At 41.4% G+C, this 13527-nt stretch overlaps 1 protein-coding gene across 4 annotated transcripts in view; it reads left to right on the top strand.

Annotated features, from left to right (window-relative positions):
- Nucleotides 1–13527, top strand: part of PHACTR2 (phosphatase and actin regulator 2) — a 260011-nt gene that overhangs the window by 119753 nt on the left and 126731 nt on the right. The window contains exon 1 of one of the 4 annotated variants that reach the window (XM_027084679.1): nucleotides 9406–9650. The exons of 2 other annotated variants lie outside the window; for them this stretch is intronic. In XM_027084679.1, the coding sequence (XP_026940480.1) occupies nucleotides 9605–9650 (46 nt within the window). In that variant the 5' untranslated portion in view covers nucleotides 9406–9604. Of the gene's footprint in view, nucleotides 1–9405; nucleotides 9651–13527 lie in introns of those variants that run through there. One more of the 4 variants, XM_027084699.1, reaches the window with a different exon arrangement.

Genomic DNA, 13527 nt, shown 5'->3' with positions numbered 1-13527 from the left:
ACCTCACTTATCCTCACACTAGAGGTGTGAGGCGAGATCCTCAGTTAATTCTAGCTAAACGACTAGAGGATGATTATTATTAATAGAATGGCATATAAAAGGAAATTTACAGTCACTGACACAAATTGATATCATCTTGCTATGCAGTCCGCATTATATCACCAAAATCATACATTTATTCCTAGCTGGATGTTTTTCATCCATGCTGCAAGTTGCTATAATTAAGGAAATCATGTAAATGTGATTTATCACACAATATGTATTGAGTGCCCTCTATGTGCCAGACACTATGTTAGGTTCTAGGGATAGATACGACGGTTAATAAAACAATGATTTGAGGCTTCCCTGGTGGCGCAGTGGTTGAGAGTACGCCTGCCGATGCAGGGGACGCGGGTTCGTGCCCCGGTCCAGGAAGATTCCACATGCCGCGGAGCGCCTGGGCCCGTGAGCCATGGCCGCTGAGCTTGCGCGTCCAGAGCCTGTGCTCCGCAACGGGAGAGGCCACACAGTGAGAAGCCCATGTACTGCAAAAAAAAAAAAAAACAAAAAGCAAAAAAACCCCAATGATTTGGACCTTATTTTAAGCAATTACTTTCTGTAAATTGGGCACTAATTATTAAAAATGTCTTGAAGGAATGTTCTCTATAGATTTCGGTTAGCAAATTAAAGATTATTCATTTTATAGCAGTTGTCAGAGTTTTCAATACTGTGGATGAGTAATTTGTTTTTCTTGTAAAACGAAGTGCAGCAAATTACACACTTTTTCTACTGGGGTGGGGGAAAGTTTCTGGAAAAGGAAATTCCAGCACCACCCCTCGAGGTCTTTATTTTCCAGAGTAAATCTTCTAACCATCCAGCTCAATCACTAAGTAAGCACACGTGTGAAACACCACGCCCTCTGCAGAGACTCACTCAGGGCAAAACAGGGGCAAGGTATTTTGTTAATCCTTTTAGCTTGAGCAAGCAGTAGAAGAAAAACTCAGGAAATAAATCATATAAAAATATGAGAACAATAGGAAAGAAAAGCCTGTCTTACAGGTTTGTTTCCTGTTCTAATACTTCTGGAATGTGGTTTTCTCTCCTACTGATGCTGAATATAACTAGAATGTCTAAAGTTGTAATTCTTCCCTTAACCAAAGTTCTCCTTTGTCTGTTTATATTATCGTGTTAAAGCTAAAATCTCTCAGCATTTGTCAAAATAAAAGGCATAGGAAGCATTTGGTGGCAATTCCTGTAGAGTAACGTTTTAAAAAGTAAACACTGGTTGCATATACAGAATTCAACTGAAATCATAACATTCTATTTGCTTTTTAGTAGTTCTATGTTTCTAAATATGCTGACTTTCACAAAATGTAGCCAAGTTTTGGAGTAATGCAAAGTTTTTAAAAACTGGCAGATAGTCTAGTAAAAACCTACTTAAAAACTTTTGCACACCAGCTTTTAGTTTCTGAGTTATATATTCTTGTATGTGATTATTAGAACCTCTTGTGTTAAAAATAGCCTTCTAATTTAAAAAATTGACCTTTAGCACCTCCACCAGAGAAAGGGAGAAAAGACAGTTTTCTGCTCTTTAATAAATCTGACAAGGGTAGGTAGAAGAAAATAAATGATTAAACTGATACTTTTAGATCATCTGTGAATTTCTCTTGTTTCTTCTGACCATTGTATCTAGAAAACCAATACACTTAAAAAAAAATCCTATTTGGAAAGTTACTAAGTTTTAATTACTAAGTTTCATTTCCTTTCCACTAGGAGAAGGTTTTCTATGACTGCAATTCCCATTACTCAGGCAAATGTCAGTAATTCACTAGATCTTCACGGCCAAGTCCAGGAATAAGGGTGCCAGTTAAGAGATCTTCATCTACCTGTACGTGGCCACCACCAGCCACTGTTGCTTCCTAGACCACCACTGCTCTGATCAACCATCTCATCTTCTGGTACTCTGCCTAACCCTTCTCTTCCTACCCCCTCACCCCCAAATGCTGGTGTTTCAAAATGCGGTCCTATGGGCTTCCCTGGTGGCGCAGTGGTTGAGAGTCCGCCTGCCAATGCAGGGGACACAGGTTCGTGCCCCGGTCCGGGAAGATCCCACGTGCCGCGGAGCGGCTGGGAACCGTGAGCCATGGCCGCTGAGCCTGCGCGTCCGGAGCCTGTGCTCCGCAATGGGAGAGGCCACAACAGTAAGAGGCCCGCGTACCGCAAAAAAAAAAAAAAAAAAAAAAAAAAAAAATGCGGTCCTCGCAGAGCCAGCAGCAGCCAGGAAACCAGACACCTAGGATGAGTATTCATGGTATCCGTGCTTTGAGGGAGGAAGATCTCACTCTTTCTCCTACTCCAAGCTGAGATTTGGCCACTAGAAAAGACTGTCAGTGATCTAAGTTACAGGACTTGGTAATGGTGACTGTACTCATTGTAAACCATCTCTCTAGTCACCAAATTGTATGCCTACAATTTGGACTTTGACCTGGTAGGAAAGGACCTTTCCACAAATAGATTGCTAAAGTTTAGGTTTATGTCTGCTTTTAACTTTTATCTAATGGAACTAGTGATTTCCACCCATAAAAAGTGCAAGTGTCACTTTGGGTACCCCAGATGGATGAATTTAATAACTCCTACAAGCCAGTGAAACCTGTGTTATAGGGTAAAATGCTTGAAAAACCTCAAGAAGTACAACCTCTTTGTCAAAAGGCAAACCAGTTTCCGGGAGGGGAAATTCGCTCTAACTAATCCACCCAATTTAATTTCTTTCTGGAAGTAAAGGAATAAATCACAGAAGGTCTTTCAGGGGTTCAAAAATATTTAGACCGGGTAATGGAAAAAATCAGAAGATGCTGTCAGTCTATATTTTTAGGAAGGTTTAACATCAACTGTTTCTCACAATCAGTCATGGTATGATTTGATGACAGCATATTAAAAAACATGAAAGTGGTGCTATGCTGAAGCCTGCTCATAGAGACCCGTTGTTAAATTTCCAGAAACTTGGCAAACCAGTTGACATAAATTTTGCGAGCCAGCTGACCACTCATTGAATTGGTCGTTGTAGAAGTACTTATATCATAGAAAACAGCAAACACAAATCACACATCAGTCTTGTCCCCACCCCCAGATCAAACCAGTTGTTGAGCATTTACCAGGATATCACTGGATGAGAGATTGGTCTAGAGATATAGACTGAAGAACAGGACCAATGCTGAAGAATTATAAATAATTCATTTCCTCAAAGTTAGATGTTGGCACTAATCTTCTTTAGCAATTTTATAAATTCTCTGGAAAGAGGTAACACAGAGAAACATCCATTTTTTTCAGATGACATTAAACATTCCCACCTTTAAACTATAAACTTGAGGGGTTAACATGCAGAGCTCTTAGTAAAACTGTGAGTTGGCTGAATAATAGCAGATGAGCTGTAATGAGGCAAGAAAAGGGCAATTTGGGGGGAAACTATCTTTTTTTTAAATAAATTTGTTTATTTTATTTATATTTGGTTGTGCTGGGTCTTCGTCAGTGTGTGCAGGCTTTCTTTAGTTGAGGCGAGCGGGGGCTACTTTTCATTGTGGTGCGCGTGTTTCTCATTGTGGTGGCTTCTCTTGCTGTGGAGCACAGGCTCTAGGCGCATGGGCTTCAGTAGTTGTGGTGCGTGGGCTCAGTAGTTGTGGCACGTGGGCTCAGTAGTTGTGGCACATGGGCTTAGTTGCTGCGCGGCATGTGGGATCTTCCCGGACCAGGGCTTGAACCCGTGTCCCCTGCATTGGCAGGCGGACTCTCAACCACTGCGCCACCAGGGAAGCCCCTGGCGGGGGGGAAATTATTTTAACATACGCTTGTTAGATGATAAATTCTAACCTTTATGTTATGACCTATAAATGGAATTTAGGGATTTCTGTAGACTTTTTCTATGTTCATTAATATAATTTGTTAGCTGTGATGAAAAGGCTGTTAAAACACCAATCCTCATCGGAAGCACTGGAAACAAAATAGAATAAACTGTGCCACCCTTATAATGGAACTTTAATGCCCACTTCCTGCAGTTTTGGTAGACATGCTTCAAGGATAATGTAATGGAACTGGAAAAATTTCAGAGGAAAGTGTGTAACCTGATCGGGGGATTATAAGAATCCCAGATGAGGCTAAGATTATATTAACTAGCAACTCATGAAAGGTTTTGAATAAGGTAAATATAGATGGATTTAGTAAATCCTGAAAGACTAGAGCTATAGAGTACCCCTTTGATGTTTGAAATATGAATTTGCAGAAGAAATAAAAAGAAACACATTATTGTTTCTCAAGTAAAAGAAGTATTGATAGCAAAAATGACATTGTACGTCAAAGTTTAGCTTTTGTTAATTTCAAAGAAAATCATTGTATTTACCTATTCTGATGTGCAAAATTTATGGTATATTTCCTCTAATCAATGACCTCCCTTATCCATCAGGCTCTATCAATGGAAAGAAGAGTGAAAATTTCCTCCTCTCAGTTTAGATTGAGAGAACACTCTACTTGGTCTTTTTTTTTTTTTTTGGTTGTTGTTGTTTTAAGACAATTTAAAGGAAGAAATAGAAGAGCCCTTATAATTGTTTACTCTCACTGCTGAACCCCCCAGGTGGAATGTGTTCCCAAACACAGCAGCTTTCCACTTTAAAAGGAAATTTAGTTAGAATTAATTTCATTGTCCTAATTAGAACTCATATCTTGGTTAATCCTCACTTTTGTTAAAAAATATCAGGGTTTCTTTGTGGAGGTGATCCTCCGGCTCTGCAGCACCAGCTCGGATAGACTGAGGTCTCTGTGGCTTTGGTGACCCTGCTTAAGCATTCCCACCCTGTCCCAGCTCTGCTCTCCGCATGCCTCCCACTGCAACCCCCATCACCTGACCTCAGGGCCTGGGGAGGGGGCAGTGCCCCAAGGCCAGGGGCTTTTGCTCAGCAGAGATGTCAGGCTTCCTGGGGGCATCAGTTTTGTTTGTTTGTTTTTCATCTTTATTGGAGTATAATTGCTTTACAATGGTGTGTGAGTTTCTGCTTTATAACAAAGTGAATCAGTTATACATATACATATGTTCCATAAAAAGAAACGAAATTGAGTTATTTGTAGTGAGGTGGATGGACCTAGAGTCTGTCATACAGAGTGAAGTAAGTCAGAAAGAGAAAGACAAATACCGTATGGTAACACATATATATGGAATCTAAGAAAAAAAAAATGTCATGAAGAACCTACGGGTAAGACGGGAATAAAGACACAGACCTACTAGAGAATGGACTTGAGGATATGGGGAGGGGGAAGGGTAAGCTGTGACAAAGCGAGAGAGTGGCATGGACATATATACACTACCAAACGTAAAATAGATAGCTGGGGGCATCAGTTTTTGAACTCTGCCGGGGTTCAGATGACCTGGGACCAGGTGTCACCTAGAGATGCACCTCAACCTGTGCCTCAGGAAGGGCTAGGGATTTTGTAATTGTATTAACTTTACTCATTTAACTTGCTTGAGAAACTAACCAATTTTTACTTTGTGTCCAGAATGATGTGTGTAGGAGAGTGAGCCGTAATGCTCCCAAAGTGCCTTGCTTTTCTCTGATATAAATATATTTATAAAGACCTGGTCCAGGGGCTTCCCTGGTGGCATATTGGTTGAGAATCTGCTTGCCAATGCAGGGGACACGGGTTCGAGCCCTGGTCTGGGAAGATCCCACATACCGCGGAGCAACTGGTCCCATGAGCCACAACTATTGAGCCTGCGCGTCTGGAGCCTGTGCTCCGCAACAAGAGAGGCCGCCATAGTGAGAGGCCTGCGCACTGGGATGAAGAGTGGCCCCTGCTCGCCGCAACTAGAGAAAGCCCTCGCACAGAAATGAAACCCAACACAGCCAAAAATAAATATAAATAAATAAATTTATTAAAAAAAAAAGACCTGGTCCGGTGGATTCCTGCGTGTGTTTGCCACAGCAAGGTTTTAGGGACTTGGCTTGTATGTAGTGGGTATACAGTCTGAAAATGGGTTCCCTTCCTGTGAAGATGGGAAAGGAGCTTGAGGTGGAGCTCTGAGCAGCGGGGTTAAGCCAAACCCCGGAAGTGGCCATTTCCTCGTCACCCCACTCCTCTCAGGTCCTTAGAAGGACGTCCAGTTTTCCAAAGCCCTATGCCTCCAAGCCTGGTCTCATTTGAGTCCCTGCGAGGCTCATGTGTGTACCCCATTAACACCCCAGTGATCTGAAGATTCTATGTAATTGTTTTATGTATACATGTGAATACATAGACACCAACATTTTAAATAATTTGATAAGGTCTTTGTAGCCACTCAAAAAAAAAAAATCAGTGTTTCTTAAGAGTGAATTAGTCAAAAGGAAGTAGATAATTGATCACACTATTCTAGGGAAAAAGTTTTCCCCACAGTAGAGGGTGGACTATTTGGGTGTGAAAAAAAGAGGGCAACTTAAATGATGAAACAGACAAGCAAATGTCTTTCAAAAAACAAAGCAAAGCTCTATGTGATCTTTTTTTTTTTTTTAACATCTTTATTGGAGTATAAGTGCTTTACAATGGTGTGTTAGTTTCTGCTTTATAACAAAGTGAATCAGCTATAGGTATATATATGTCCCCGTATCTCCTCCCTCTTGCGTCTCCCTCCCACCCTCCCTATCCCACCCCTCTAGGTGGTCACAAAGCACCGAGCTGATCTCCCTGTGCCATGCAGCTGCTTCCCACTAGCCATCTATTTTACATTTGGTAGTGTATATATGTCCATGCCACTCTCTCACTTCGTCCCAGCTTACCCTTCCCCCTCCCCGTGTCCTCAAGTCCATTCTCTACATTTGCATCTTCATTCCTGTCCTGCGCCTAGGTTCTTCAGAACCTTTTTTTTTTTAGATTCCATATGTATGTGTTAGCATACGGTGTTTGTTTTTCTCTTTCTGACTTACTTCACTCTGTATGACAGACTCTAGGTCCATCCACCTCACTACAGATAACTCAATTTCGTTTCTTTTTATGGCTGAGTAATATTCCATTGTATATATGTACCACATCTTTTTAAAAAATTAATTTATTTAATTTATTTATTTTTGGCTGCATTGGGTCTTTGTTGCTGCGCCTGGGCTTGCTCTAGTTGTGACGAATAGGGGCTACTCTTCGTTGCGGTGCGCGGGCCTCTCATTGCGGTGGCTTCTCTTGTTGTGGAGCACAGGCTCTAGGTGCGCAGGCTTCAGTAGTTGTGGCATGCAGGCTCAGTAGTTGTGGCTGAAGGGTTCTAGAGCACAGGCACAGTAGTTGTGGCGCACGGGCTTAGTTGCTCCGAGGCATGTAGGATCTTCCCGGACCAGGGATCCTGCATTGGCAGGCGGAGTCTTAACCACTGCGCCGCCAGGGAAGCCCTGTACCACATCTTGTTTATCTATTTCTCCATTGATGGACATTTAGGTTGCTTCCATGTCCTGGCTATTGTAAATAGTGCTGCAGTGAATATTGGGGTGCATGTATCTTTTCGAATTATGGTTTTCTCTGGATATATGCCCAGGACTGGGATTGCAGGATCATATGGTAGCTCTATTTTTAGTTTTTTAAAGAACCTCCATACCGTTCTCCTACTGGCTGCACCAATTTACATTCCCATCAACCGTGTAGGAGTGTTCCCTTTTCTCCACACCCTCTCAAGCACTTATTGTTTGTAGATTTTTTGATGATGGCCATTCTGACCGGTGTGAGGTGATACCTCATTGTAGTTTTGATTTGCATTTCTCTAATGATTATATACTATATAGATTTTTAATAGTTCAGAGTTGAATGTCTAGGATAACCTAAAAAGTGAAAGCTGTGGCAAGTGAGCATAGTTTTTTTAAAAATATACTGTTGGGGACGGATAAATTGGGAGATCGGGATTGACACATACACACTATTATATATAAAATAGATAACAAATGGGGACCTACCGTATAGCACAGGAAACTCTACTCAATACTAATGACCAATATGGGAAAAGAATCTAAGAAAGAGTGGATATATGCATATGTATAACTGATTCACTTTGCTGTACAGCAAAAACTAACACAACATTGTAAATCAACTATACTCCAATAAAAATAAATTTAAAAATTAAAAAATACTCTTTTTTGGGAATGCCCTGGCGGCCAGTGGTTAGGACTTGGTGCTTTCGCTGCCGGGGCCCTGGGTTCGATCCCATAAGCCTAATGGCCTGGCCAGAAACAAAAAAATACACTTAAAAAAAATTTTTTTTTTTTTTTTTAAGAAGATGTTGGGGGTAAGAGTTTAGTAATTTATTTTTGCTGTGTTGGGTCTTTGTTTCCGTGCGAGGGCTTTCTCTAGTTGTGGCAAGCGGGGGCCTCTCACTATCGCGGCCTCTCTTGTAGCGGAGCACAGGCTCCAGATGCGCAGGCTCAGCAGTTGTGGCTTACGGGCCTAGTTGCTCCGCGGCATGTGGGATCCTCCCACACCAGGGCTCGAACCCGTGTCCCCTGTATTAGCAGGCAGATTCTCAACCACTGCGCCACCAGGGAAGCCCCCGCAAAAAACTTTTTAATGAAACATTTACATTCAGAAAAATGCACAAATCATAGTATACAATTCAATGAATTTTCTTAAAGTGAGCCACATTTATGTAACCACCATCCAGTCTAACGCCATATCTATCTCCATCTATCGATCTATCTATAGAGTGATCGACAGATAGATGGAGATAGATATGGCATCTAGATTTCTCATCAACAGTATTTGTATTCATATTTTTAAGGAGTTTGCAGTTGAGATTTAATTACAGTAGGATTTAATTTAACTTTTATGGAATGTTAGCTTCTAAAATAAATTACTGTTGTTTTCACCTTTTGTATATTTTAAACACCTTATCACGCAGTTTGATAGTCTCACAGTGATTCTTCTGAATATAGGAGAGGTGAATTTCCCAGAGTCTAGGTGGTAGAGAGCAAGGTGTATACTTTGTTGATCTCACACATAGATCCATCATTCAGATTTATTGTTCAACCTGATTGAGGCCACTGATACTGCTTTTTAAAATTCCACTTGTTAAAAGGAAGATAATTTTTAAAAGGAAAAAAAAAATGCACACATATCAGCAAACAATGTGAGGAAGGAACTAGCTTTAACGAAACAAATTTTCTTAAATTAAGTACCGTGACTAAGTACTTTAATTCCTTTTCTTCCAGCCTTAAAGGATCATTTGACAGGGAACCTTTTAAATTAAACGGGAGTCACCCGTACTCTCTGCTACCCTGGGGGGTCGCGGGTCTCACAGCCCCCGCAGGCGCGGCTGGACCAGCCCGGGCCTCTCCCCTCCTCACTTCCTCGCCCCCCTCATTCCACCTCCCCCGTCGCCCACTCCCCCTCTCTCCTCCCCCGTGACCCTTGACCCCAGCTAATCTGCATAGAGGAATGACAGGCATCCGCTGGGCAGGATCCGCCGCGCCGGCTGCGGCCGGCCGGGCTGAGAGACCCGCGAAGGGGAGAAGGTGAGGGGACCCGGTGGGCAGCTCCGCACGGACCGGGAAATGAACGCTTGGGAATCTGTCTGCGAGCGGACCCATGATCCAAGGACCAAAAGAGCCGCGTGATCGCCCGACCTGGCCCTGCGACCCGAGACATGGGCCAGACCTCGGTCTCCACGCTGTCCCCGCAGCCCAGCAGCGGTGAGTCCGGGGCGCACGCTATGCGCTCCCGCCCCGCGGGTGCTGGGCTGGCTCGGGGCAGCCTGGGCGGTCGAGGGCTCCGCGGCGAGCCGGGCTCTGCCCGGACCCGCCAAGCCCCTCCGAGAAACCCGAGAGGTAGCGCTCCCCCAAACTCTTTGTCGTGGAAAAGTGGAATGCCTTTTGGGATCCAGCCGATTTTACCTTAAAGGCACAGGCTCCATTTTCTCTCCGAGATGCCTCGCTTTCGTGTTTCTCTGAATCTTTTCTGAGCCTGAAATTTACGAGAAACGCCATTGGCGTATTGCTTTGTTTTAAAAACGCGAAACTTAAAGAGCAAGATAAACTCGCCAACAGGTTTTTCTGTATTTACACTTGGCTTCCGAACAGACTAGAACTGAATTCTTTCAAGCTTGTCAACTGATTTATGGTTTGTGTTTCGGAGTAGAAGTGCTGTTTGCCTTCTTTTATCCTGGCAGAACGCTGAATACTTAATAACCAAGAGAAAAAAGCTTAATTGTTTCAAATGATACTTGTTTGACACAAGCTATAAAATTTGGGGAAACGTTTCATGAACCCGGTTATTCAGGGCTAAAGATCATTTGATGGAAACGCGTGTAATGTTTCTGAGCTGTACTGCCCTGTTTTAAGTCTCTTTTTAACATTTTCTTTAAAAAAAAAAAAAAGGAAGGAAGGTACATCTGGCGTTTCTCCAGTAGTGTAGGGATAAACAACTTTTTGGTGGCGATACTTGTGATTGGATAATGAAACATACTTAAAAGATACTATTTTGATATGTTTTTCCATCAAGAATTAAAAAACAAAACCTCAAAGGGGGCATTTACGTTATTCCTTGAGATATTTGATACACTCTTCAAATTGTGTAAACATCAACAGGATCTTGCTGAAAGGAAATGACAGGGCAGAGATGAAGGGTTCTTTTTTTTGTTGTTGTTGTTTTAATCAGCTCCAGGATGTCTCTAACTAGATAGCATTCTACCATTCCAGCCTCCCCCAGCATGGGTTTGTTTATATTGTAGAGCTTCACTCCCTGAAATATCATAAGCTTTGCTCCGGCTTATGTTAATGCCTCAGGAGAACCAGCCGTCTGCAAAGGAGAGGAATCAGAATCCAAAAAAGATCACACCTTCCCTTACTGTCATTGACAAGGTTGTACAGCGCTGCTGCCGAACAGAAGAGACTTAATGTTGATAGCTTTTTGGGAATTTGAGGGGGAGTGTTGATTAGGATCTTAATTTTAGTAAACTATTTTGTGCAATTAAGGCTTACTTTCCTTTGTCTTACTTTAAAGCAGTGTGACTTCTTTCATTTCAAGGAAGAGTTAGATTTTTAAATTTCGGCGCTGGCAAAGCATAGAGTTAGATCAGTACTCCAATACAACAGGTATAAAGTACTGCCCTGAATTTAGTTCTTTAGCCACAAAGTATTGTTAGGGTTAATATTAGAAAAGTGGATTTTGCATTTATAAAAATCAAAGAATGTTACATAAATGATGCCTAAGAAGCAAAGTAGAATCCTAAAATGTGACCTTCCTTCCTAACCCAGTACAGCAAAAAATACCCAGATTGCTGTAATTCCTACTATGTAATTCCTAATACAATGACTAATCATGTCAAGAGATTGGGCAGTTTATTTATAAGTAATTTAAACAAAAAGTTATGCTTGACCATGAAAGATATTTCAGAGAAATCTCTCATGGAATGGTGTTATACTTAAATTACAGGTCCTCCGTTTAGTTGATTAAAAGTTTGTGTATCTTGGAGTGACCAATTCAGACATCATGAGTAGAGGGGTTTTTTGGTTTTGTTTTGTTGGTTAAGGGATGATAGTTGCTATGACTGAAGTTTTTTAATGTTAAGAGCGGAGCAGTTTTCTCATGATATCCATTTATATCCTCTAAGTGTATTACTATCACTCCATTTCCCTGAAGTTTTGCCTTTAGATTCCAAATGAAAATGAAAAAACAACAAAAACAGAACATTTGGTTGCCATATCTTAAGTTTTATGTTCATGTTGGTGTTCTTCTCTGAGTCTGAGAATGTCAAACCCTCTACCCTTCCATGTATTTTGTTCACTCCTCGTTAGCTGTTTGCCACAGGCTTCACAAGTGGTGTGAAGATCTTTGTTCTGTGTGATCTCAGGCATCTATAGTTGTTTAAGTCTAGAGTGGCTGCTAGGAATTACAGTGGCAAAGAGGATTCCCGTCGTAAATGCTTAACGGGGAAAATCTGTTTGAGTCTAAGGAGTCAATAGCACAGAGTCTGATAGTTTATACTTGTTACTCAGTTTGGGCTTTTGTAAAAATCAGCACTATAGACCACAAGTTAGCTTGCTTTTCTTTCTTGATTTCAGGCTCTTTTGAGCCTTTCAGCTTAGGGCTGCATCTAGGTTCTAAGAAGACCAAGTAATAATGATTTCTGAAAACGTGCAGTTAGAGTCATTCTTTCTTTTTTTTTTTTTTTTTTGCGGTACGTGGGCCTCTCACTGTTGTGGCCTCTCCCGTTGCGGAGCACAGGCTCCGGACGCGCAGGCTCAGCGGCCATGGCTCACGGGCCCAGCCGCTCCGCGGCATGTGGGATCTTCCTGGACCAGGGCACGAACCCATGTCCCCTGCATCAGCAGGCGGACTCTCAACCACTGCGCTACCAGGGAAGCCCATTATTTCTATTTTATAAAAAAGCTTCATTGACATATAATTAACATACCATAAAATTCACCCATCGAAAGTGTACAATTCGTTGTTTTTCAGTACATTCATTGTGTTCTGCAGCCATCGATCCTTGTTCCCATCCTTCTCAACCCCCGACTCCTAGCCCTAATTAACCACTAATCCACTTTCTGCTTCTGTAGGTTTGCTTATTCTGAAGAATTTGTATAAGTGGGATCATACAACACAACACGCCTTTTGTGACTGGCTTCTTTCACCTAGCATAATGTTTTCAAGGGTCATCCATGTTGTAGCATGTATCAGTACTTCATTTCTTATTATTGCCAAATAATATCCCACTGTATTAATATACCACATTTTATTTATCCATCCATCAGTTGATGGACATTTGGGTTATTTTTACCTCTTGACTCTCTGAACGGTGCTGCCATGAACTTCAGGTAAAAGTTTTTGTGAACATATGTTTTTATTTCTCTTGGGTATATATCTAGGAGTGGAATTGCTGGGTCATATGGTAACTCTATCTTTGTTATGTTATATTTTAAGGAACTGCCAGTTTTCCAAAGCGGCTGTACCATTTTACATTGCCTCCAGCAGTATATGAAGGTTCCAATTTCTCCACAGCCTCTTCAACACTTGTTACTGTCTTTTGATTATGGCTAATCTAGTAAGTGTGAAGTTGTATTTCATTGTGGTTTTGATTTGCATTTCCCTGATTACTTATGACATTGAGCATCTTTTCGTGTGCTTATTGGCCATTTGTATATCTTCTTTGGAGAAATGTCTATTCAGATCCTTTGCTTAATTTTAATTGGGTGATTTGACCTGCTATTATTGAGTTATAAGAGTTCTTTGTATACTGGATACAAGTCCCTTATCAGATATATGATTTGCAAATACTTTCTCCCATTTTCAGAGTTGTGTTTTCACTTTCTTGATACTATGATTTGCAACTGAAATTTTTTATTGTGTTCAGTTTATCTATTTTGTTGTTGTTGTTTGCACTTTTGGTCTCCTATCTAGGAAACCATAAACTAACCACTGTCAAGATTTACACATATGTTTCCTTCTAAGAGTTTTATAATTTTAGCTCTTACATTTAGGTCTGTGATACATTTTTTAATATTTATGTGTAGTGTGGTGTAGGGCTCCAGTTTCATTCTTTTGCATGTGGATATCCAATTGTCCAGG

The sequence above is a fragment of the Aethalodelphis obliquidens genome, unplaced genomic scaffold (assembly GCF_003676395.1).
Source record: "Aethalodelphis obliquidens isolate GAN/ISIS:26980383/991018 unplaced genomic scaffold, ASM367639v1 scaffold3, whole genome shotgun sequence".
Classification (NCBI taxonomy): Eukaryota; Metazoa; Chordata; class Mammalia; order Artiodactyla; family Delphinidae; genus Aethalodelphis; species Aethalodelphis obliquidens.
The sequence above is the reverse complement of the archived record's forward strand: the minus strand, read 5'-3'. Positions and strand labels throughout refer to the sequence as shown.